Raw genomic sequence first — 26,102 nt, forward strand, 5'->3', positions numbered from 1 at the left:
TGACCGGCATGAGTCCGTGCCCCGACTCCGCAACCGGAAGCGCAGTGCAGGATGCGGGAGGGAAGGGGAGTGTCGCGGGACCTCCAGAGCCTAGGAGGTTAGAGGGTGGAGTCAAGGCCCCCCAGTTTTGGACTCCATTGCTGCACTGCAGGCGACTTCTCGGACCCCACCGTTGAAGCGCCAGGCCCTCCCGCCCATCCAGGAGCGACCGGGAAGCACAGCACAAGCCCACAGCTGGGACACGCGCTGCCGCGAGTCCTGCCTCCCCTGAAGCCCAACCCACGAAATCTCCACCCCCCTCGCCACGCCCACATCCCCGTCCACCGTCGGGGAGGGGCGGAGTGACGTAAGACCTGTAGACCAGGCCGGGATTGGTTGGCGAAGCGGAAATGGAGCTGGGAGAGGTGACCTCAGCCTTCCGCACCAGGCGCCGGACGGAAATGGGGCGGGGAGTGGGTGACACCACCCCTCTGCCTCTGGCCGGATTGGTGGGCGTGGAGGGGGCGTGGAGGGGGCGTGGAGGGGCGTGGCGATGTCTGCCCTCCGGACAAGGCGGGGTTGGTGGCCTGGGCGACAGCGGGGCGGGCCCGCGCCGGGGGTCGTGGCCGGGGCACGTGGTGCGGAACCGGCGCCGCGCTTTCTGCTGGTAAGAGGGCCTTGCCTAGTGGGCCTCCCTTCCCAGGTGGGTCTTCCTGATGGACCTTCCTTCCCGGGTGGGCACCCTCAGCGGAGAACGGGGTGGGCGGGGAGGACCCCGGGCAGCGGCGAGAGTCACGCCTCATTCGTGGGGGAGCGTGGGGCGCCCGGCCGCAGCCACGCGGAAACAATGGTGTCCGGGCTGTGCCCTAGCGCGCGGTCGGGGGCGGAGGCCCGTGACGGCCATGGCCCCGGGGACTCTCGCACCTCCGGAGGCCCGGGGCCCCGCTCACCCGGGCCACTCATGTCCCAGCAGCGCCGAGCGCGTCCCCGGTCCGCAGGGACAAGCTGGGCGGCGCACTTGGCCTGAGCCTGCGTGGCCCTCCCTGGTGGAGTCGAGTGGAACGACCCTGGTTGCAGATGGGGTTGCAGGGAGCCGAGCGCTGGTCAGTCCACTCCCCTCCTCAGGGGCCTGCTGAGAATTCCAGCCTTTCTCCAAGGGATCCCTTTCCTGAAGACCTAGGGTGGGGGGTGTGGCGGGACAGACGCGCCCCAGGTTCAGAGGGCCCTGGACAGGGTCCCTAGCTCCCACTAGCATTTGAGGCTGCGTTTATATAGGAGGAAGCATCTGAGGGGAGACAAAATTCCCATGCCAGCTTGATGATCTGGGGCAGGTGTCTCATTCAGTTGGCTTCAGTTTCCTCATCTGTGAAATAGAAACAATATTTGGTCCGCCTGGACCAATGTCCTTGAGACCTTCGTCCTCACAGGGCCACAAAACTACCCCTCCCCACCGCCTACCAAGGTCAGATTCCGTAGATCATCCAAGCGTAGACTGCATAAAGAGGCGGAGAACCCGAGGCCTGCTACCGATGCCTTCCTTGTCCCTAATGTTTGCAGGCAGGAGTGGAGAAAGAGAATTCACATTGTGTTTAGGGATCAAGTTCTAGCTTGGGCAGACTGGTGATTTTTTTTATTGGTTCTTATACAGACATGAAGGTGTGATTCAGTTATTTGTGTTATATATGCCTTCAATTATCAAGGAACAGGGACTGAGATTCTCAGAACTAGAAGACTCATTTGTGTGTACTACTGATGGTTCCAGGTGCCACAGCAATTTCTCCTTCCCTCCACCAGTCTCAACATTCAAATCATGTTACTCCCTTACTCCCTTGCCAGGCACAGTGGCTCATGTCTGTAACCTCGGCACTTTGGGAGACCGAGGCGGACAGATCGCTTGAGCCCAGGAGTTCGAGACCAGCCTGAGTAACATGAGGAAACCCCGTCTCTACAAAAAATACAAAAATTAGCTGTGTGTGATGGTGCGCGCCTGTAGTCCCAGCTACTTGGGAAGCTGAGGCAGGAGGATCATTTGAGCCTGGGAGATGGAGATTGCAGTGAGCCAAGATTGCACCAGTGCACTCCAGCCTGGGTAACAGAATGACACCCTGTCTCGATAAATAAAGTTACTCCTTATGAACTTTAGGTTTTTAGAGGGGAGTGAGGTGTCATTTAAAAGGATAATGCTTGCTTTTGCTCGATCCAGCATACTGCTTTTACCTCAATTAGTGGTGTTCTCCAGAGCATATAAAAATGGTTCCATTTAATGGCTTTGTAACAGGGGGGAGGTGAAACAGGGGTAACCCAGAAGTGTGAGTGGGAGGAGAAACTGGAACCTGGCCTAACCTGGTTTGACTGGATGAGTGATTAGCAGGAGTTGCTTTTTAGCCCATCTCTGATGGTAGAACAGTCTGATCTCTGTTTCCTTGCTTTTAGTGAAAGTTGTAACTTAGATAATTACAGTCATATGTTGCTTAAGGATGGGGACACATTCCGAGAAAGTGCATCGTTAGGCGATTCGTTGTTGTGTGCACATCTTGAGCTGCACTCACACAAACCTGGACGGTACAGCCTTCTATATACCTAGGCTATGTGGTGCAGCCTGTTGTTCCTAGGCTGCAAACCCATACCTGTTCCTTTACTGGATACTGTAAGCAGTTGTAACACAGTGGTAAGTATTTGTGTATCTAAACATATCTAGACAGAAAATGAATTTTTTAGATTATAATGGAATTATTTTCCATTATAATCTTTTGGGACCACTGCCGTTGTTGATGGAAATGTTATGTGGCACGTGACTATATTTTTGAGTGACTTTAGCTATAATGCCATTGGTTAATTTGACTACAAGAGCATAATATTAATGAGAATGTACCACAGTGAGCTTGGGATTTGTGGCATTTAATAACCAGGAACTATGAAAATCACCACATGTAGCATATTGTCCTGCTAAATAGGATTTCTTTTAATGTGAACAGGTAGCTTCCCTGCGTACATTTTTGGCAACAGGTGGACGACAATTTGATGTATTAACACTGATAAACGCCTCTCCGGCGTGCTCATGGGCTCTGTCTTACTTGAGGCTCCTCCAAATGAGTGCCTCAGCGGAGAGATCCGAGCTGGCTGGGAAGTATGTAGCTCTTCCATGCTCTGTGGCTGGTGTTTGAAGAGGAGGAAGAGAACACTTGAGAAGGCAGTGGGTGGATCTCCCACCCATATAGAAATCACATTTGCAACTTGCAGTGCCCTACGATTTCATCACCCTGCACAGCAACGGCCACTTGTGAACAGTTGCCACGCTTGGTGTCACGGTGGATAAAGTGACCTCTCTGCCGAGAAATCTCTTTGAAATCCTATACCAAGAAAACAATGCTCTTTACCTGAAGCATGTCAATGCACAGGCATTTGTCTGGCATGTAGACACGGGGCTATAGTAGGGTCCTGTAACTCCGCAGCTGTGATTCCAAGGCACTTCATGGCCCCACAGTCTTGAATTTGCTCAGTACAGCTGGGTGCTTTCTGCTGCAGAAAGCCAATTATAAAAGTCCCAATACCAGAATCATTTTTACATTGTATTCATTCCGACTTCTAAAAAGAGTCTGATGATGTGTTTTCACCTGTATCTGTGAGTGGGGCGGAAGTTGCTGGGCGTCACACATTGAAGGGGGGTGAGAGCATGTGTCCTGGAGCCTGTGTGGCCTCTTGGTCAGGTGCTTGTGGAGGTTTAGCTGTTACCCTTTGGCTGTTTCTGGACTAAGATCATCAACTTTCTTAAACTGACTTTGGTTTTCCTTGGGCTCTGTCGTCTGTGTTGTGGGTTTGTGGTGGTGGACACAGGATGTGACATTCTTGCTGAGATCCCTGAAGTGACTATATCCTCTGGGATAACAGAAAGTGGAACTTACCTTTGGGCTTTAAGAGTATAAAAATTTTTATTAAAGTGCCGGTGAAACGAAAAGTGCCTGCTTTTAGTTTTCACCGTATTTTCTTCAACTCAGGCCCTCCCTCTGTTACCTGTCATCTGACATGGAATTTTGTGTAACTTTCCTTCCAAGTAAAGGAGGGAAGATTAGCCCCAGCCTCTAACTGGTTCCCAGAGCTTTTGTCTCTGAAGCTGCAGTCACTTCCTGGAGCATTTGTGGCTAAGGGTGTTGCAGTGCTGGCTGGGAGGGTGGGGCAACACTTTACAATTCTGAACAAGTGCTTTCTGGGCAGGTTGCCGGTCAGTGCCTACTAGAGACAGGACTGACCAGTTGCTCTTCCTTCCAAGAACCTTCAAGATCTGTGGACTGGGCTTTGGTTGAAAGATGGCGGCCCTCACGACCCTGTTTAAGTACATTGATGAAAATCAGGATCGCTACATTAAGGTAAGGGAATATTCATTAAAATCTGATATTCACTAAAATCCCTATTCATTAAAATCTGATTTAATACCATGGGGTCCAGAGAAACTGTCAAGAGCTAATATGAATTATGCCATTTAAATCCAGAGTTAGAAGATCTGCCTAGAGATCTGTTCCATTAGCTTCTTACTACAGTGTAGGTTACACTTTTGGTTTTTGACAAAGTGTTAATATATGTTTCTAAGAATAGCAAATCTAATTGAAATTTTTGTTTCATCTCCATCAACAATTTCTTGTGATAATTACAGATTAAATAGGTTGCATTAAGTATATTCTAAGTAATTCAATAATGTTATATATAAATCTGTTTCTTGATGTTAACTTAGAGCATTATGCTGTAAACGTATTCTTCGTAGACACATTACAGATGAAATCTTTAGAATTCTCATTCTGAAAATTATGCTTTAGAAAATTTGGCCATTGTCAGGATGATAAATAAGCTAATTTGGACTGTGGCAACATTGGGTATTTTCTGTATCTTTCAGTTGTAATTTAGTTAGATTCAGATAGAAACTTATTTGTGGAACCTGGTACATTTTACATTTACTTCCTCCTTAATCGTTAAAATAAACCATCTGACATTTTTCTTTTGTACTCTAGTTCTTGGTACAGGGTTAGTACAAACAGTTTTTAAAATCTTAAACCCAAAGCACATGTGATGGGTCTGTCCTATTTCCAGTCAGCCTATTCAAATGCAGCAGCCACAGAGGGTCAGACAACCACGTGTGCCTAGAACATGGCAACATTATGGAAGCCTTTTCTCCCTCAGGGACACCTTTTCAGAATTCTTGGTTGCTTGTTGTCCACAAACAGAAACTCGCAAAATGGGTAGCTATCCAGAGTGTGTCCGCGTGGCCCGAGAAGAGAGGCGAAATCAGGAGGATGATGGAGGTTGCTGCCGCAGATGTTAAGCAGTTGGGTGGCTCTGTGGAACTGGTGGATATCGGAAAACAAAAGGTAGGAGTCAGCATTCTTTGCAGTGCAGGACCACAAACAGATTCTGCCTGAGGGGTTGACAAGACTCCACAAGTTCTTAAAATATCTTTCGCTTCAAATACTCCAGGCATCTTTAAAACAAAAAAGGAAGGGCCTGATTTGGATGGTAAGTCCTGTACGTGACTGCTTCAGTTGTACTGGGGCAAAGGTTTTGTGGCACTCAGCATTTTTCTCCAGGAAGGAGAACTGCTGACAGTTACTCAAGACTAAGTTAATGTAATAGTCCTTCTTAGAGAATGGCTGAGATTCCCGTCCCAGTGATCCGTAGCTTTCAAACTAGGAAGTTACACTTTATTCATGTCCGTTTAAAAATGATAAAGACTCCTCCCAACTCCCAGCTCCCCCCCCCCACACACAGTGCTGCATCCCTGAGCCTTTTTTTCTTTCTTTTTTTTTTTTTTTGAGACAGAGTCTCCTTTTGTCGCCCAGGCTGGAGTGCAGTGGTGTGATCTCGGCTCACTGCAACCTCCGCTTCCCAGGTTCAAGCGATTCTCCTGCTTCAGCCTCCTGAGTAGCTGGGATTGCAGGCGTGCGCCACCACACCCAGCTAATTTTTATATTTTTTTATAGAGACGAGGTTTTGCCACTTTGGCCAGGCTGGTCTCAAACTCCTGACCTCAGGTGATCCGCCTGCCTCGGCCTCCCAAAATGCTGGATGCCAGGTGTGAGCCACTTTTTCATAACAGATATTTTGTGTGCGGGTCGGTTGCTTTTCATTGCAGGATTCTGACAGGTGAGAATGGTTTGTTTTCTTCCTAAATGAACAGTCTCACTTTGTGGTACAGTAAGTACTCACATCATCCACAGGTTCTTAGAAACTGCAGCTTTAAGCAAGACAGCATACAACAACAGGTCATTGAATAAGGTAGTTTTGTTCACTTAAAGTCACAGTTTCTAGAAGCCTATCCATGAAGTTGAGTGAGGACTTACTAGGTGTGTGTATGTGTGTGTGTGTGTGTGTATACATACACACATATATATATGTGTATATATATATATTTTTTGTCGGGACGGGGGTTTCCAGGCTGGTCTCAAACTTCTAGTCTCCAGTGGTTTACCTGCCTTGGCATCCCAAATTGTCACGCCACCATGCCTGGCCTCTTACTGTATATTATTTCACTAGTTTATTTCAGATGATTTCAGCCTTGTGTTAATTGCATGTTTCATGCCATGTATTTTCAAAGTTGGTAATATTCTTTTGTATTCTTTGATCTAATTGCAAGCTTAGGCTTATCTGGGTCCTTCGGCCTGATGATTGGGTGTCAAGCTGAAATCACAGCCCTGGAAGCTTAGGTGTGGCCGTTCAGTTCAGCGTGTTTGTTTCGTCAGAGGGAGAGAGTGGAGGCCAGGCAGCTGTGTCCATGGGAGCCCACGGGAGGCTCATGCAGAGCAGGCGCACGCCCAGGCCTCCCGATTCCCCAGGCAGGGCTGTTCATATGAGGTTTTCTTCTGAAAACAAATTTGAGAATTGACTGAAGGTATATTATAGCTTCCCACCAATTTCCCCCCGTCTTTGGGAGAATAAACCAAGCTTCTTCATGTTGTTTCTTTTGAGGGTCACACTCACCTTGCTCCCTTTCCTTTCTTTTTTCCTAATATATTGAAAAATCTGGGTGAGGTAAATCATTTTTAGGAGTTGTTTCATTACAATAGTTATATTTACTTCATTGATCACTGACATTGCTGTACAGTTCTTAAGAAAGGGCCTTTCATAAAAAGCTAAATTACTGTTATACTATTTTGAATTACATAACACTGAGTTTTATGAAGGAATTGAAAGATTTCATCACTGGTGGAAACCTTCTGCAGAGATGCTCGTGGCTGAGGGGTGACCCCACATCTTCTCTTCTCTTCTTTTCTCTTCCCACATGCCCGGGTGGCAGAGGTTTTCTGTTTTTCAGAGTGATGATGACTTGATGCAAGGGTGAAGGTGGAGGTGTGTGTTCTCCTGTGTCAGTGCAGAAGTCGGAGTCTTTTCAGGCTGATGAAGGAAAGGTGATGTTTGGCATTTCAGAACAATGTTACCTATGGGCCCAAGCAGTTTCTCAGAAAATGCTGAAGTATTTCAGAGGAGCCCTACTGAGCAGGAATTTATTTAGAGAAAATCTGTGGTCCTTTGAAAATCATTATTCTGCTCAGGCAAGCTGAGGGCCAGCTGGGACTGCCAAGGCCATGGGTCCCCTGGGACCAGAGCAGGGAGATTTCAGCAACAATTCTTTGTCCCTGGTGGCTACAGGCTGTCCTGGTGAGAACTAAAGCACAGCCACAGCCACAGTGCCACTGGGACAAATGATGGGCATCAGGCCATACGCCAAACATGCAGCCACAGTGCCGCTGGGACAAATGAGGGCATCAGGCCATACACTGCACACATAGCCACAGTGCCGCTGGGACAGGGGGCATCAGGCCATACGCCAAACACGCAGCCACAGTGCTGCTGGGACAAATGAGGGCGTCAGGCTACATGCTGCACACTGGCAGCCATCAGGTTACAGGAGTTACTGAAATTACTGGGAACACAAATCCTGGATCCCACAAGAATCCCAGCCACCTGCCCAGTTCCCTAAAGAGCTTGCACACTTAGAGCTGGGGGCCCTGCAGTTTGGAGGGGACACTTTTCTCAGCCCATCACCAGCACTGTCCTGATCCAGTTGTCATTTCCGTGACGGCTCATTTTACCTCTTAATTGCAAACTGTTAATTTAACTTCAGTATCACTTTAGTTTGTGTGTTGTGTCTGTCTGTTAATACCTGTTTTCATGACCAGTATTTTCTAGTAACTAGACTGAAAAATATGGATGTCATGTTTTAGTATGAACAGTCTCTTCCTCCTACAGCTAAAACCATCCCCTGCCACCTGCCTGTGGCCCTCTGTGATGAGCGGGGGGTGTCTTCGTGCTGGAATATAGGCACTGGTGAGGAGCTGTGTGGCCACAGGAGTTTTGCTCAGCCTGAGTAGGTCTAAAGTAAAAGGCGGAGACCATTGACCTGATGTGAAAATTGGAAAAGCCCTAGATTGCTTTGCCTCCATTTAGATGCAGGGGCGGGCTGGGATGCCTGTCCCGTCCTCCATTCCTATGGGATTGTGGAACACTGGTAGTGCCTTTGGGACAAAGCTCAGAAGGCATACCAGCTACCACTAACTTTTTAGAATGGCTAAATGTGAATTTAGATATAGTTTTTTTTTTTTTCTTTATATCTTGGTTTATGGCCTCTTCCATGCATAATTGTAATCTATGCACAGAATTTCAAAAATATCTCTTCTGATTTTAGATTATAGTTGATTTTAACCATCATTTCAGAAAATAATAAACTAAGTTGCATCCCGAACTCAGCCTGCGTGTTTTGTTATATAAAAGTCAAAGAAACATCAGTCTTTAAGAATTTACCAAATCCAGCCGGGTGCAGTGGCTCATGCTTGTCATTCTAGCACTTTGGGAAGCCGAGGTGGGTGGTTTGCCTGAGCTCAGGAATTCGAGACCACCGTGAGGGCAACATAGTGAAACCCTGTCTCTACTAAAATACAAAAAATTAGCCAGGCATGGTGGCCGGCACCGGTAATCCCAGCTACTTGGGCAGCTGAGACCCTAAGAATTGCTTGAGCCTGAGAGGCAGAGGTTGCGGTGAGCTGGGATCACGCCACTGCACTCCAGCCTGCGTGACAGAGCAAGATTCTGTCTCAAAAAAAAAAAAAAAAAAAAAAAAAAAAATTACCGAACTGCCTGCAACTGGCAAACATGATTCTGTACCTGTGCTCTGGAGTACAAGAAAGTCAGAAAGTAAATCTTCATTAGTGACTCCATTGAACAGTGTGCTCTTAAACGCTACAATAGAGGTTGGTTGATAAGGACAGATAAGGAAGCTCAAAGTCTTTAAATAATCTCCACCTTAAGTACTGCATTTCTTAAACAAAGGCTGTCCTTGGTTCCTTTCCTCTCCATGCTCAGCTCCCTGATGGCTCGGAGATCCCGCTCCCTCCTATTCTGCTCGGCAGGCTGGGCTCCGACCCACAGAAGAAGACCGTGTGCATTTACGGGCACCTGGACGTGCAGCCTGCAGCCCTGGAGGACGGCTGGGACAGCGAGCCCTTCACCCTGGTGGAGCGAGACGGTGAGCCCATGCATGCCCAGAGGAAAAGCACTGACTTTTGGAAAGTCACTGCTAGTCCGTTTTTCTGTTTCCAGTACAGATTGTTTTTATTTTATTTTATTTATTTTATTACTTTTTTAAAATCTTTTTTTTTTGAGACAGAGTCTCACTCTGTAGCTCAGGCTGGAGTGCAATGGCAAGATCTCAATTCACTGCAAGCTCCGCCTCCCCGGGGGTCAAGCGATTCTCCTGCCTCAGCCTCCCCAGTAGCTGGGATTACGGGTGCCCACCACCACACCCAGCTAATTTTTTTATTTTTAGTAGAGACGGGATTTCACCATGCTGGCCAGGCTGGTCTCGAACTCCTGACCTCAAGTGGTCCCCCCCACCTCAGCCTCCCAGAGTGCTGGGATTTACAGGTGTGAGCCACCACGCCAGGCACAGACTGTTTTTAATATAAGCTAGAAATGGAGGTTTCTCACATGTGCCTCTGTCGCTGAACTTCCAGAAAGGCTGCCTTTTCGTGTGCAAACGAGCACCCCATGGCTGGGGTCTACCAGGCTTCCTCTACTGCTGACGCTTTTTCTTAGAATGCACATTTGGAATCAAGGCAGGGCCATCCTGAAAAGCCTGTCCCCTTGTCCCCCTCCCCTGCCCTTACCGACAGCTGCTTGTGCAGTATCTGTTAGTGGCCTCCCTCACCCCAGCTGCCTCGGTAGGGGTGGCGATGTTCCTGTTATTCACCGAGTGCTTCCGTGTGCCAGGCACCTGCAGGCCTTTCGAGGCCCGTGCTGTGAGGGACCCCGCAGACCGGCCTCTCTTTTCTTCCTGCTCCTTCTGGTGGAAAGGCCTTCTGCTTTCATTTCCACATGTGCCTGCATGGGAGTCTTTGACCAGATGAGGAATCCTCCCGCCCTGGTGCTAGGCCCCTCTGGGCTGAATTCCAGACTCTTCTCTTCGAAGCCCTTCCAAGTGTTTCATTGCATCTGTGTTCAAACCTTCCCTGGCCCAGTGTCAGTTGTGTTCATTATTGTGCAAAATTGAAAATGACTTTACTTAAAGCAACATTCCATGTCATTGTCCTTGTCATGGTGGATTGTAGGATTAACCCTCTCTGTGCACTTGGGTGCCCCTCGAGCATCAGACCCACAGGTCTGCTTGGCCATGCCCTCAAGTGTCAGACCCGCATGTCTGCTTGACTGTGCCCTCACTCCTGGACCTCGCTGTCTCTGAACAGAAGTCCTTGTCTTTGCTCCTTGTCTGCTGTCTTACAGTCTCCGTGATGGCACCACCTCTGCCACCTGCACCGGGAACTGGTCCCCATCCCTACCAGGCTCTCCTTCGGGACCACTGCCCTTCCCACACTGAAAGCTCCCTGTCTCCCTCACCCACTCTGTGGCTGGGTCCTGCTCTCCATTTCTGGGCCTTCACAGTGCCACTCCCTTTCTGGGCTGCTCCCAGAGTGACCTCAACATGCCACTTCTCTTCTTGACTCCTCCTGGGGGACGCAGGATGGCACAGAGGGTCCCTCCCCTCGCCTGCCTTCTGCTGGCCCCTTCTCCCACCTGTATCCAGCCACACGGGACCACTTGCAGCCCCCAGGAGCGTATGCTGCTCAAAACTGCACCTGGGCACCTGCGTAGGTATCAGCCCTGTCACCACTGCCTCGTGCTCTGTGAGGCCTGCCTTCGACCATCCTCTTAGCCCTCCCTGTCCCAGCCTCAGTAGGCTCCTTACTGTCAAGGAACCTGGAAGAGCACCTGTACTGTGGTAAAGCTTCACTGCCAGCCGCCCGGCCTCCCTCTCCTTGTTGGGGAGCCTTGGAGAGTGGGGGCAGGTCACATTTGTCTGCAGCTCTGAGCCAGCACCGTGCCAGCCACTGCAGTTGTTCAGTGTTTGTCGTAGGGAAGAGGATTTTTTTTAGAAAAGCTTATATTTGACCTTCAGTTTTTGTGAAAAGTTGGGTTTCATTGGTCAAAGGAAATTCCCCAGGTGGTGATGACTTTCAGCCTCATACTGCCATGGGCTGGGTCATGCTGAGACAGCGGGACCTGGGAAGCAGGCTGAGCCCCGGGAGGTCAGGAGCTCCCCGCTGCTTCTGGTAAATGGGTTTTAATGAACTAAGCAGCTGGCTGCGACTTCCTGGAGTCAGATTGGAGGTCTCTGCCCTGACCTAGCGGGAAGCCGTGCCCCCATCTGACCACCGTGACCACGGTGGGAGAGGGAAGGGGGGACTTGGGAGCATCCACATGGCTTATCTCTTTGATGATGTCGAATTATCTGACAAATTTAACAATAGTGTTAGGTGGAGACTGGGGGCTTCTGATCTTGGAAGGGGAAGCCTTGCTTGGCTAAGGGGTTATCAGATGTGCACCTGAGACATGCTGCTTCTGGGTTCGTTGTAATCATCACTTCATGATTTTGTGGATTGCTGTTCTAGGCAAGCTGTATGGGAGAGGTTCAACTGATGATAAGGGCCCGGTGGCCGGCTGGATAAACGCCCTGGAAGCGTATCAGAAAACAGACCAGGTATGCCCCCACGCTGACTTCTGCCTGAGTCCTGGGTTCCATCTGAGCCATACAAAGACAGGCTCTCTGTTCACACAACAGCTTGTAAAGCTCACAGGAAAAGAGAAGACAAGCGTCCCCTAGCCCTTATCAGCACAAATGATGTTTCCAGCTTTCAGAAACATTCAAAGTTTAATTGTTTTACAGCTGCTTTAAGGTCACAATATTGGCAACTCAGCATGGTTTTTGCCACCGCATGAAATGTGACTTTTCCGTCCCTGACTTCAGTCTGTGAGTGTTGTCCCTTGCCAGAATGTAGTGCAGGCTTCATGACATCACACAGGCCCCTCACTCTCTCTGTGTGGTTTACGTCCTCCTAAAACTAAATTCTGATTTTTAAAACGTATTCTCTGGCTGGGTGCGGTGGCTCACACCTGCAATTCCTTTGGGAGGAATTCCTTTGGGAGGCTGAGGTGGGTGGATTATTTGAGGTCAGGAGTTCAAGACCAGCCTGGCCAACATGGTGACATCACGTCTCTACTCAAAATACAAAATGAGCCGGGCATGGTGGTGGGCACCTGGAATCCCAGCTCCCTGGAGGCTGAGGCAAGAAAATCACTTGAACCAGGGAGGCAGAGGTTGCAGTGAACCAAGATCATGCCACTGCACTCCAGCCTGGGTGACAAAGCGAGACTCTGTCTCAAAAAAGAAAAAAAGCATTCTCCTACCTGTGAAATACCAGCTCATTGTTCAAAGTTTGCTAAAAAACAGACAAGTAGAAAGAAAAATACTTGCCTAGAATCCAAAGACAATTAATATTTTGAAATTTACCAAGATTTTCTGTTGCTTTTTGCCTAGTTGTGATCATGCTGTATAGACATCTTTGCATGTTGCTTTTTATCTTGTATCATGATGAAATAAGAATAAGATAAGCATTTTTGTCAAAACATGGAATGTTAGGTCTGAAACGGGTCTCAGCCCTGCTGGTCCAGGGGATTACTTTACATGGTGGGGAAGTGACACCCAGAACCACCTGGCCTGGCACGGCCAAGCCTGCATGCTGGGCGGGAACTAGGAAGCCGCTCCAACCTCTGGCCCCGTGGAGCCCTCAGCCTCAGCTGCAGTGCAGGCACCTCGGGCACTGGGGCAACCAAGGGTGACAGGTGGCTGTGCACGGGCAGAGGTCCTGTGGAAGATTTCACGTGAAGGGCAGAAGAGGAGGGGGAGGCAGGGGAGGAAGCACATCCATGAACAGGGCTGTCCGGGGGCAGCCTGGGCGGTCTTGAACTAGGACTCAGTAGCTTTGAGTCCTCATTTAGGACCTGCAGTTCTTTAGCCTGCCTGGCCTTTGGCAAATCACCAGCTTCATGCACAACCTCATTTTTCACCTTTGGGTTTTGGGGTGAGAGTCGGGCGAGCACCTGTGAAGCCACAATGATTCAGATACACGGCACGGTGCGCACGTTCCCATCGGCCTCCTCAGGGAGAACAGCGCTTCTGTGCCTGGGAGCAGCGAAGGTCGCACAGGAGGACCCACCACTCCTCGTGTTGGTGGCTCCGCTGGTATAATCAGGACTTGTGTGCTGTTCTTCGTGTCGTGGCCCTTATTGCAGAGGGAGCGGCACGGGCTTTCCTGGAAGCTCCCCTCGGTCATGTGGGGTGGCTCCAGAGAGCCCCACCTTGAGAGACTGGACAGGTCCAAGTGGTCTGGAGCCACAGTGGCCTGGCAGTGCCTGGGGAGGGGATGACGACAGGTGCACACAGAGGCCCATGTGGTCAGTCTGGAGAATGCCAGAGATGTGAAATATGTAATCCTGAATGTGGTTTCTAGAAGGAAGTTTCACAAAGCTGAATATCCATTCTTGCTGTTCTCTTCTCACAGGAGATTCCTGTCAACGTCCGATTCTGCCTTGAAGGCATGGAGGAGTCAGGCTCCGAGGGCCTAGATGAGCTGATTTTCGCCCAGAAAGACACATTCTTTAAGGATGTGGACTATGTCTGCATTTCTGACAATTACTGGCTGGGAAAGAAGAAACCCTGCATCACCTATGGCCTCAGGGGCATTTGCTACTTTTTCATCGAGGTACAGTGGCAAGCTCTACGGCTTCACTTTTTTCTAACCCCTGAGTCTCCTGGTTCTTCCAAGCCCAAAGTAGGCAAGGACCCAGAAGTCAGGTGCGCAGGAAGGAGAAGCACAGGGCTCACTTAGTGCCCCAATTCCCAACTTCCATAAACCACCGTCATACTGCAGGGTGGACAGCAACACTTCCAGTGATCAGAAGTTAACACACAGCAGCGTCAAGCTAGGACAGTGTGATTTGTAATGTCGCCTCGGAGCGGCTGAGAGGAGATTAAATGCTAGTTCATTTCAGGAGATGCAAACACATACAAAGCATTTTAGAAACACTTCCTTTTGAAGGTTGAAATATTGATATGTTAGCACTTAGGCTCCTTATCCCATGACTAAGTGACTGCACGGGATAAGGAGAAACTGAGGCCCGGTGCAGTGGCTCACGCCTCTAATCCCAGCACTTTGGGAGGCCGAGCCAGGTGGATCACTTGAGGTCAGGAGTTCAAAACAAGCCTGGCCAACATGGTGAAACCCCGTCTCTACTAAAAATACAAAAAGTTAGCTGGGTGTGGTGGCGGGTGCCTGTAATCCCAGCTACTTGGGAGGCTGAGGGAGGAGAATCGCTTGAACCCGGGAAGCGGAGGTTGCAGTGAGTGGAGATTGCACCATTGCACTCCAGCCTGAGCTACAGAGCGAGACTCCGTGTCAGAAAAAAAAAGAGAAACCGAGGCAGCACTGAGAGTGGGAAGGACCAGGCCTGGCTGGATTCTGCCACTTACTGGCTGGTGGTCATCTCCCAATACCCCACAGGATGACTGTGGTGATTAAATTAGATCCTGTTTGCAGACGTCGTTTATAACCTGAACAGTGCTAGAAATCACTGCAGTTGCTGCCCTGAGCCCTCACTCTGAGCAAGGCACTGTTCTGGTTTTAAAAGTGGCCCCTTGTCACCCCCGGTGCTGGGAGGGGCACTGCGCCTCTTCCCATTTGCAGGCCAGGAGGCCGGGCACTTTGCAGGCAGCTGCCCTACGCTGGGTATGCGGCTGCTCAGTGCAAGGGCGAGGTCCGACCCCAGGTCTCAGGCTCCAGGCCCGTGGTGGGTCTCATTCATGTTGGGCTGCCTCTCAGCAGAGGTGCAGGGTCTTTGTTAAACTTCTAGCAAGGCTTTGAGTGGGAGGCAGATTGCCCTGTGGAATGCTTGTACCTGTGGCTAGTGTTACCATCTTATCTGTGGTTGGCATATGCCACAGATAAGCTGTTTTTTTTTTTGTTCCTGCCTAAGTTTTTAATTTGGGAAATGCTTTGCTTTGCTCCCTGAGGGAGCAAATTTTGATTTGGAAAATTGTCAGGCCTTGTAAATGCTCTTTGTTGATTTCACTGTCACATGATAAAAATAAGCTCCCACTAGGCAGCCAGATACAGTAGCCTTTGTTTCCGTGCAGGTGGAGTGCAGCAACAAAGACCTCCATTCCGGGGTGTATGGGGGCTCGGTGCACGAGGCCATGACTGATCTCATTTTGCTGATGGGTAAGTGTGGGATGGGCGTTCAGTCCGCAGTTTAGGGGAAAGTGGACGCGCATGACTTCCAGGCTGTCTGTCATCAGCACTGGGTGCATTTCAGCATTCCACACGAACCAACTTCTGTCTCGGTTCCAACTGTGCCTCTCCCTCCTCCCACTCACTTATGCCTCTGAGAGGCCCCCTTGTTTTATTTTTGCCCCTGAAGCCCTCGTGTGCCTGTCACCACCTGGTGAAACCTTACCCTGCCTCCAGCACCCAACTCCGTCGCCCCCAGGTCCTGTCTGGCCAAGCCCCTTGCGCCAGATGGTGCTGTCCTTCCTTTAGATGTGGTCATTTGACATCTCTTGCAGGGCATGTGTTTGGGCCTGTCTTATGTGATAACTGGCCCCGTCCAGGTCCCCCGCCTGATCAGCTCGTTGAGACCAGGCATCCCATCATGCTATCCCTGGTGTCCTCCTGCTCTGAGGCCAAGCACAGCCCTCCCTTCCTGCAGCATCCACAAGCTCTCCATTCCTCCCCGCCAATGCCAGCTGCCCGTGTGACATCCACTCTGTGATGCCCACAGTTTACCCCCCTCAGCTCAGGAGCAGCACTTTTCTTGTGGAATGCGTATTTAAAAGGCACATGGGGCAGTGCGGCGGTTGTTAGAGTGGGGCTGTGTGAAGCCAGTCTGCTGATTTGTGTCGTGGTCCATGACCAAGGATAATTTCCTTTCCCCACGTGTTCCTCCGTCTTCTTACCTGAGAAATGGGAATGCCTAAGCTGCTCCCTCATTGGCTGTTTGGCTGATTCCATCACTGGCTGTTCGGCTGATTACACCACTGGCTGTTCGGCTGATTACATCACTGGCAAAGCCTGAGGTCCCGGACGGTGCCTGACAGGCGACACGTGCATGGGACGCGTCCATGAGCATCATTCTGTGGAGCGTTGTGGCTACTCTTGGCCCCTCCCTCAGCCATGTGGCTGTGGGGCCTGAGCCGCCTCTCTCCTGAGCCCGGCTCCCTGGGGTCAGTGCAGGAAAGAGCAGCTCGCCTTGGCGCGGCCTCCCCTGAGTGCTGTAACCCTCTCCCGCTTCCCTCAGGCTCTTTGGTGGACAAGAGGGGGAACATCCTGATCCCCGGCATTAACGAGGCTGTGGCCGCCGTCACGGAAGAGGAGCACAAGCTGTATGACGACATCGACTTTGACATAGAGGAGTTTGCCAAGGACGTGGGGGCGCAGATCCTCCTGCACAGCAACAAGGTGCTAATTCAGGCCTCGACCCTGCCACCTGCCCGGGCCACGCTGTGACACAGGTGTCCCCCAGGCCCTGTCACCTTCCCTGGCTCCAGGAGGTCTCCGAGGGAAGGAGCTGGAGTGTCCAGTGCACATGAATCACCAAACAGTGGAGACACTCAGAAAGTAGGCTGTGACCAGGTTGCTGGTCGCTGGAATTTTTTAGTATCAAAATCCACTTTTGATTCCATCAGACCTGGAGAAGCATGCAGAGGGGACATGGGCTGGCTCCTGCTGGCAGCGGCTCTGCCATGTTTGTGTTTATAGAGTAACCTCCTTACCACTGGATCTAGGGATCATTTAAGCCACACCAGAGCCGAGTGCGAGGTGGAAACTGCCGAATGTTTACCTCACTGTTAGGGGAAAAGTGGGTCATGACTTTTCTCTAGGCTGTAAGTTTATGCGGTATGGAGGTAAGTTCTGCAGGCTATAGGGTTATGCGGTGCAGATGTAAGTTCTGCAGTCTGTAGGGTTATGTGGTATAGATGTAAGTTCTGCAGGCTGTAGGGTTTATGCAGTATAGATGGAAGTTCTTCAGGCTATAGGTTTATGTGGTATGGATGTAAGTTCTGCAGGCTGTAGATTTATGTGGTACAGATGTAAGTTCTGCAGGCTGTAGCATTATGCGGTATAGATATGAGTTTCTCAGGCTACAGGTTTATGTGGTATGGATGTAAGTTCTGCAGGCTGTAGGGTTTATGCAGTATAGATGTAAGTTCCTCAGGCTATAGGTTTATGCAGTATAGATGTAAGTTCTGCAGGCTGTGGGTTATGTGGTATAGATGTAAGTTCTGCAGGCTGTGGGCTTATGCGGTATAGATGTAAGTCCTGCAGGCTATAGGTTTATGTGGTATGGATGTTAAGTTCTGCAGGCTGTGGGTTTATGCGATACAGATGTAAGTTCTGTGCCATTGATTCAGCCAGCATCAGTTGAATCAAGCAACTCAGCCCTGGGACACAAGGGAAATAAGGCCCGGCTGGGCTCTTGAGTTTTGTCTCCCAGAGACAGACAGGCAAGGGCTCTGGAAGGATGTGCTAAGGGCCACACCAGGCAGTCCCAAAGGCTGTGCGCCTGCACGAGGAGAGGGTCATGGTGCTAGGAGCGGCTGAGGCTCATCAGAGGGTCCTGTCGGCCAGCAGAGGTGCAGGGCAAGGCTGGCGTGCCCAGTGAGCAGGAGCACAGACATATTGGCTGCTTGGAGACAGACGGGCAGCGGAGTGAGGCCTGGGACCAAGACCGACATGCTGGCCTGATGGCCTAGGCACGGCCGTGTCTTCCTAGGAGGTGGTGAACCCTGCCAGGCTTTGAGTTCATCGGTTCTCGCATAGGGAAGGATCATGGGTTGGGGTGTCGGAGCTGAGTCAGTGGAGCTGGGAGACCCATGAGGCTATTGCAGGCGTGGGAGCCTTGGCTGGCATCAGGGAGGAGCCTCTGGAATAGGAAGAGAAAGTTCCCACTGGCAATGACTGGACAGTGATGTCATGGACCGAGGGGTTGGGTGCAGGGAGGAGCGGGCCTGGGAGAAGGTGGGTCTGTTTCTCCTGCCCTGTCCCTCAGGCTCGTATTTGCTTCTGTGTATGGTGTTTTAGGGCCTCGTCTGTACCTCCCAGATAACATTGAGCTGTTTGGTTCGCAAACAGAAATCTACATATTCAGTGGCTAAGTCACTGAGGAACTTTCTGGAAGCCCCTTTGGGGGCACACCTACTCTCTTGACCCACCTTCTGCTGCAGGGATGTGGGGGGTGGGGGCAGGCAGGAAGGTCATGGTGTTGATGACACACTTGGGAAACAGGAGATGAAGTCTCTCCTGGTCTGAGGAGATGGCATCGTCGGTATTCACAGGCCTGTACCAGATTTGCTGGTCAGCCTGGCTGTCCTCTCTCGGTAGGAACGGGCTGCACACCTGTGTCCTGTGGGCCTGGGAGAGGCCTGCACACAGCCTGGGCTGCATCCCCTCTTCCTCCTCCTGGGAGAGGCCTGCACACAGTCTGGGCTGCATCCCCTCCTCCTCTTGGTGCCTCTGGCTCATCAAGAGCTCCAATATCTGTGGGACCTCGACACCCCCAGTTCTACAGGTGCTCAGTGGCCAGCGTGGCTCTCCTAGTTCTGCCAGGTGGACCTGAGCCACCCACACTGCAGTAAGAAGCAGTAAAATGCCTCACCTGAGGGTGTGCAGCCTGTCAGGGGCCTCCTTTGTGCTGAGTCACTCGCTGCAGCTGCAGAGTGCACCGGGGCAGGGTGCCTGCACCTGGACCTCCTGCCTATGGTTTTCGGGGTCCTGGGCCAGGGCCTGTCTCACACCGCTGATTTCCCAGACAACATTCCCAGCTCTTCAGTGAGCAGACAGGGCTGGCACCGAGTGCCTGAGGTGTCCCTGACCCTCTGATTTTTCTGCAGAAAGACATCCTCATGCATCGATGGCGGTACCCGTCTCTCTCCCTCCATGGCATCGAAGGCGCCTTCTCTGGGTCGGGGGCCAAGACGGTGATTCCCAGGAAGGTGGTTGGCAAGTTCTCCATCAGGCTCGTACCAAACATGACTCCTGAAGTCGTCAGCGAGCAGGCATGTGGGGCTGGGATGCAGGGCGGGGACCAAGAGCTGCTGTGTCCAGGCAGAGACTTGGGTAACAAAGGCTCTTACTAGGCAGACACCCAGGCCACGCATGGCCCCGCTTCCTGGCTCTGGCAAAATCAGTAATCATAACGACAGTCGTGATTCAGAAGCTAATGTAAGATAATGCATCACATGGAAGTGACCTTAGTTACTGATCTGGCCTTTGTTACTAAAGTCTGGCCTTTGACCTTACCTCAAGGCTCCAGGCCAAACACCAACGCTGGGCCAAGTGTGTTCTGGTCAGAGTCCCGGAGCCGCCCCTTACCGTGGTACCGTGTGGAGGGGACTCTGGTGGCTGGAGGTCAGCCCAGCTTCTGACTGCCCTGGTCCGCTGGGATTCATGGGGAGATGGAGTCACAGTCTTTCCACTGGGAACGGGAGCCTGGGGCTCGCCCTTCGTGCTGAACACTGAGGTCTTGTCACAAGGAGGAGTCCCCGGACAAGCGCCTGGCTCTATCCTGGGTCTGGATGCAATGTAGCCTGTGGTCATTTATTTTATGAAGTGCTTTCGGTCTGCTCAGGCTGCCACAATAAAGACCACAGACCGGGTGGCTTACGTGGCAGAAACGGATTTCTCACTGTGTCGGAGGTGGGTGAGTCCAGGACCAAGGTGCCGGCAGCTGTGGCATCTGACAAGGGTACCTCGCTTGTCCTCACATGGCGGAGGGCAGGCTTTCTGTATCTTCTTACTCAGGCTGCGTCCCACCCTTCTGGCCTCATTTAACCTTTGTCTAAATAAGGTTTAGAAAAAGAAAAAAAAAACATACTAAAGAAAAAAAGCCAGGCTTTTAATAATTCAAGTTAGTTTTATTCAGGCGTCTCACTGAGGACTGCGGACTGCAGCCTGGGGCCCAGGAGCAGCCTTCAAGAGGCCTGGCCAGCCTGCTCCAAGACAGCGGCTCAGCCCGCAGCTCATCTGCAGGCGGGGGAGCTTCGGTGCGTGCAGAATCACATCGCACCTGCTCAGATGTTACATTCCAGCCAGGCCACACTGAGCCTCAGTGTAAGAGCGCGTGTGGCCATAGGTCACAGAGGCGCAACCACTAATGCGGTCAGGCGCTATCTTATGTGTGGGAAAAGGTAAGGACAGGGTCGTTTATCTGCTAAGGAATGCAGCGACTCGGGCAAGAGGCAGGGGTGGTGTGTGCTCCCCCGTTTTGTCTTCAAAGCATCTTTCCCGAGAGCTGCAGGTAGTGGCAGGGTGGAGCCTGTGAAATAGGCCGGCAAGCGGATCAGCGCACACGCAGTTTCTCACATTTGTGACTTTGTCTCACACCTTAGTTACTTCTGTTAAGTTCCCAGATGTAGTCACAATGAAGTTTAGGGCTTAAATATATGAATTCTGGGGGCACACGAACATTCTGTCCATAATATAAAGCAGGTCAGGGAAGATTGTTTTTATACTTAATTTAAATAGTTTCATCATTTGGAAGATCTTTGGAAAGAGTGAATTGCTTGATACTAAAACTTTGTCTTTTACTTTGAAATAACTGGGTTTTATTTTTTGATGAGAAGTCCCCTCTGTCTGGCCGGGCGCGGTGGCTCACGCTTGTAATCCCAGCACTTTGGGAGGCCGAGGCGGGTGGATCACGAGGTCAGGAGATTGAGGCCATGGTAAAACCCTGTCTCTACTAAAAATACAAAAAATTATCCGGGCGTGGTGGTGGCACCTGTAGTCCCAGCTACTCGGGAGGCTGAGGCAGGAGAATGGCGTGAACCCAGGAGGCGGAGCTTGCAGTGAGCCGAGACCGCACCACTGCACTCCAGCCTGGGCGATAGAAAGAGACTCCGTCTCAAAAAAAAAAAAACAGAAGTCCCCTCTTTCCTTACTCTCGTTACGTAGCTCGGTATTAAGCGACAGAAAATGAGACTCATTGTAGACTCAGCATAGACCCATTGCAGACCTGTCAGAGGCCAATTGTAGGCTCGCTGTAGACCCCGTTTTAGCAGACCCGTAGGTCACTAGCATTGGATCGAATGCCAAGCTTATAAAGCATCGTATGTCTGTCTTCTATTTGTGGTTTAGGTCACAAGCTACCTGACTAAGAAGTTTGCTGAACTGCACAGCCCCAACGAGTTCAAGGTGTACATGGGCCACGGTGGGAAGCCCTGGGTCACCGACTGCAGTCACCCTCATTACGTGGCTGGGAGAAGAGCCATGAAGACAGGTTGGACACTCCTTGTGGATGATGCTGGGCAGGGCCCCTCGCATGTCTGACAGGACTCTTACACCGCGTGGGCGCGTAGCTGTGTCGGGGCACTGCTGTATCGTTGGGCACGTAGTTAAGTCAGCATGAGGACAGCCGGCGTGTGGGATGAGCCTGGGCCCCGGCAGACCTCGAACATGGATTTGCTGTCCCCAGGGCCTTGCACGGGGTCTGACTGAGTGCAACTGAATAGTGGTCTGAGACAGATCCCCAACCTTGGGGCCCCAAAGCTCACCGTTTATTTTATTCCATTTCCCCCAGTTTTTGGTGTTGAGGCAGACTTGACCAGGGAAGGCGGCAGTATTCCCGTGACCTTGACCTTTCAGGAGGCCACGGGCAAGAACATCATGCTGCTGCCTATGGGGTCGGCGGATGACGGAGCCCACTCCCAGAATGAAAAGCTCAACAGGTGAGGGTCCAGGGTGCGGCCCAGGTTGGCGTCTCCTGCACAGCGTCCCTCTCGTCCCTTCCCCTTCCCCTTCCCACCGTGTGCAGCTGCCAAGAGAAGCAGGTGGGGGCGATGGCCCGTGACCTGCCTTCCTGCGAAGCGGGAACTTCAGATGGGAGGCGGGACAAGGCCTTGCAGGAGCAGGTGCTAAAACAAGGTTCATGCAGTGTTTTTCTGTGCACTTCCTCTACCCCTCTCTCCATTTCCTTTTTTTCCTGTTCATTTTCCTGTTTCCTTTTTGGGGAACTGCAGTGTCATTGCTAACTGCACATGTTGCTGCTCTGACACATCCCTGACTTGGGCAGACGTGATGGGGATTCTTCCCACAACAGGGCGGGTGCAGCCTCTGAGCCGGCCTTGGGAGCAGGAGGGGCCCAGCAGGCAGGGGTCTCAGGCAGTTCCGGGAGAGGCCTCTGGCCCCTAACATAGCTGAGGAGGGCAGAAGGCAAGAATGCATCCTGTGGTAACCAAGGCAGACGATCAGGGGCTAAGACAGAGACAGAGACCCTGCAGGAAGGAGGGAGGGGGAGACAGAGACCTGGCTGAGAGGACCGGAGGGGAGGCCTGGTCTTCAGAAACAAGTGGATAATGGGAGGAGCCCACGATCCAAGCTTGATATTCACTACCCAGGCACTAGGGGACCAGGATTGGTCTCTGGGCTGGGCAGTCAGACTGAAGCTGCACTTGAGAACTGGGGTGCTGAATTCTGAAGGCAAGCAATGCTCAGGGCCCCCAAGCTGCGCTGGGGGATGCTCCCCAGGAAGAAGGCAGCGTGTGTCTGGGCTCGAGAGGAGTCACCCCGCGCCTCGGTGTTGGCTCACGACACCAGCTGACACGACGATGTGTTCCTCTTTACCAGGCATAACTACATAGAGGGAACCAAGATGCTGGCCGCGTACCTCTATGAGGTCTCCCAGCTGAAGGACTAGGCCCGGCCTCCTGTGTGTCACCTCCGACGAGAAGGAATCCCGCCCTCACCCCACCCTTTTCCGACTCGCCCAGGGAAGCGAAGGTTCCCTCTTTCCTCTCCCTCTTGTCAGGTCAGCTACGACTTCAGAGAACAGACACAAGCGCATCCAGCTGTCCATGGGTAGAGCTACCCGATGGCTTATGAGTGACCTAGAGTGACAGCTGAGCCACCCTGGTAAGTTCTCGGAGTGGTCAGGATGGCTTGACCTGCAGAAAATACCCAAGGTCCAAAAGCACAAGGTCTGCAGAAAGTTCTGGTTGTTGACTGGGCACCACAGTTCACACCTATAATCCCAGCACTTTGGGAGGCCAAGGCAGGAGGATCACTTGAGGCCAGGAGTCTGAGACCAGCCTAGGCAACAAAACAAGACTCTGTCTCTACAAAAAGTTTAAGAAATGAACCAAACATGATGGTGTATGCCTGTAGTCCCAGCCACTCAGAAGCCTGAGGCAGGAGGATCGCTTGAGACCAAGAGTTTGAGCTTGCAGTGAGCTGTAATTGCACCACTGCACTTAAGTCTGGGCAATGTAGCAAGACCCCGTCTACAAGAAGTTTTTTAAAAAATGAGCCAGGTGTGGTGGTGCATGCCTGTAGTCCCAGCTACTCAGGACACTGATGTAGGATGCCTGTAGTCTCAGCTACTCAGGACACTGATGTAGGAGGGTTGCTTGAGACTGAGAGTTGGAGGCTGCAATGAGCCATGACTGCCCCACTGCACTCCAGCCTGGGCGACAGAACGAGACCCCATCTCAAAAAAAAAAAAAGTTCTGGTTGTCATTGAATTGGGATAAACAGAGAGCTTGATGCTTTCTGCCTTCTGTCTCAGGTGATGCATTGCACATTTGGGATATTTGGAAAGGAAATGAGGAGAGAAGTCGGGGCCTCCTCTGATCTCTTGCTATCTGTGGGTCCCGTCCTTTTCTCAAGACCTTCACCATTACTGGCGTTTTCCTGTCTTCTCTTTAGTATGATCCCTCAAAACCTCACCTAACTGGAAGGATGATTTTGTCTCAGTTTGTACTAAATAAAAAGTAAACATGACACCTCTAAAAGAATCGCTCCATCTGAGTTGCTTGCGGCGTGCACAACATGCTTATTGAGTGGGGTCTGGTTGATGGTGTCAGCTCAGGGCAGGGGACAGCAGGCAGGACCCAGAAAACAGAACCCAGGTCTTCCCAGGCGAGCACTCCCTCCGTCGTCCACACAAGTGGAGGCTCACTCATGGCCCCCGCATGTTCCAAGAAGTGTCCCTGTCCCTGTCCCTGTCCCTGCTCCTTACGACTGTGGGGCCACAGGAAGTCCAGCTGGCTTAAACAAAGAATTGATTGGCCGAGTTCACATAAAAGAACAGAGTAAACTCAATGAAAGGAAAAGGCTCCTTGAAGTGGTTGGTTCCAGGGCTGAGCAGGGGAAATGCAGGATGAGTTTGGACCCTCTCACATCAGAACGTAAGGATGTGCTCCTGAGGGCATGGGGCTGCGTCCAAGGACGCAGGAGCCAGCCTGGAAGAGCTCGCAGGGGCCCAGCGGAGCAACTGGAGTGAGAAAATAGCAGTAGTGTTGGATTTTTACCACGGAATAAATAACAATCTGTGAGTTTATAGTAATATAAATAAATAAAGCGACAAAGTGGGTGAGAAGGAGCAGTGCCCCTTGATGAAGAATCTCCGCTCATGTGGGAGAGAAGTGGGAGATCCAAGCTGGAGCAGCTGCTGCTGCAGGTGAGATCCCTGACACACTCACAGATTGGTAGGCGGTTTAAGGAATGGGATATTTGCATAGCTTGAAAGCACCTTCCAAGGGAAAAACAGGAACTTCACAGTGGAGAGACCTGGCAGGTGCCACCCTCAGATCAAAATGAACTTGAGCAGTAATGACACATCCACACCAGGCACTCCTGACACCACGCCCTGAGGAGGATGTGCCCCAGGAAGTTCTGGGAACATCACATTCATTGTGAAAAAACATCAGACAAACACAAACGGATGAAACGTGAGGAAAATCTGTAGTTGGTTTTGCGCGGATGTTAATCTCTTAGTTTTGATCCCTGTGCTGTGGCTGCATAAGAGGTCAGCTGGGCGAAGTATGTCTGGGGACCCTTTATGACTGTTGCATCTTCTATCTAAGTCTCCTGTCATTTCAAAGTAAAAACAAAAAAAGAAGACAAGGGTAGCGGCTTCAGGTACAGCTGGACCCAGCACTCAGTGCTATCTGGGCTTGTGTCTCCAACTCTCAACTCCTCCATCAGAACTGTGAGAAATGCCTTCTTTCAGATTCTAATCCTGCAAGAAGAACTGCATGGTCTTCCCCCAGAAATCCTAAGAGTAGCTGCTGGTGTCTCATGCATGCGAGCTGCATGTGGGCCTGCATTGGTCAGGAACCCAAGCTGAGAGGGGCTATGGTCTGAATGTCTGGTTCCTCCCAAACTCGTGTTGAAACTTAATAGCCATTGTAACAGTATTAAGAGGCAGGGCCTTGAACTGGTCAGGCCATGAGGGCCCTGTCTTCCTGACTGAGTGAATGCTGTTATTGTAGGTGTGGGCTCTTTACAACAAGGTTTGTTTGGCCTCCTCTTGCTCTCTCTACCCTTCTCTGAGCTCTTGTGTTGTGGGATGACACAGCCAGAAGGCCCTCGCCAGGTCCTGGCCCCTCCACCTCAGACCTGCCAGCCTCCCAAACCATTAGCCAATACATCTCTGCTCATTGTAAATTACCTAGTCTTGGGCATTGTATTACAGCAGCAAAAGGCAGCCTACGGGCAGTCAGGCAATCACCGTGCTAAAACCTGCAGCACCCTGCGTGGCTCAGGGCAGTCAGGTTCCCTTGAAGTAAGTGCAAGGTCGTCACCTCTGGAAGTGCTAGGGGAGGGTGATCTGGAGAAAATCACAGTGGTGTTCTACTAGAAGGCCTATGACTCCTGGGGAAAGTGCCAATGCTCACCTCCATCTCTGCAAGCTCAGTCCCTCGTGGAATCTCCAGGAGCACAAGGGCCATCTCGACAGCTCTAAGTTCCTAGCACCCGGCC

At 51.2% G+C, this 26,102-nt stretch overlaps 1 protein-coding gene across 4 annotated transcripts; it reads left to right on the top strand.

Moving 5' to 3' along the window:
* The first annotated feature begins 437 nt into the window (after window positions 1-437).
* Window positions 438-23,628, top strand: CNDP2 (carnosine dipeptidase 2). Of its 4 annotated transcripts, none has more exons than XM_017866109.1 (12): window positions 438-682; window positions 4,192-4,343; window positions 5,193-5,336; window positions 9,322-9,484; window positions 11,904-11,992; window positions 13,854-14,054; window positions 15,485-15,569; window positions 16,645-16,805; window positions 19,238-19,402; window positions 21,480-21,621; window positions 21,922-22,069; window positions 22,968-23,628. In XM_017866109.1, exons 2-12 carry the CDS (start codon window positions 4,284-4,286, stop codon window positions 23,035-23,037), a joined length of 1,428 nt encoding a protein of 475 aa, XP_017721598.1. In that variant the 5' UTR covers window positions 438-682; window positions 4,192-4,283; the 3' UTR covers window positions 23,038-23,628. The 4 variants fall into 4 exon arrangements, with proteins under 4 accessions (XP_017721598.1, XP_017721600.1, XP_017721599.1 ...); XM_017866111.1 differs by having other exon boundaries at window positions 523-682; window positions 4,247-4,343; XM_017866110.1 differs by having other exon boundaries at window positions 539-646.
* The last annotated feature ends 2,474 nt before the right edge of the window (window positions 23,629-26,102 follow it).

Source organism: Rhinopithecus bieti, unplaced genomic scaffold (genome assembly GCF_001698545.2).
Source record: "Rhinopithecus bieti isolate Rb0 unplaced genomic scaffold, ASM169854v2 scaffold_84002, whole genome shotgun sequence".
In the NCBI taxonomy this organism is placed as follows: domain Eukaryota; kingdom Metazoa; phylum Chordata; class Mammalia; order Primates; family Cercopithecidae; genus Rhinopithecus; species Rhinopithecus bieti.

What these genes read in the sequence shown, in the direction of transcription:
- CNDP2 (XM_017866109.1), top strand. Translation starts at nt 4,284, where the DNA reads ATGGCGGCCCTCACGACCCTGTTTAAGTACATTGATGAAAATCAGGAT. An exon ending in TCCTCCTGCACAGCAACAAG is followed by an intron (nt 16,806 to 19,237) that starts GTGCTAATTCAG and finishes ATTTTTCTGCAG; the next exon opens with AAAGACATCCTCATGCATCG. An exon ending in GAGAAGAGCCATGAAGACAG is followed by an intron (nt 21,622 to 21,921) that starts GTTGGACACTCC and finishes CATTTCCCCCAG; the next exon opens with TTTTTGGTGTTGAGGCAGAC.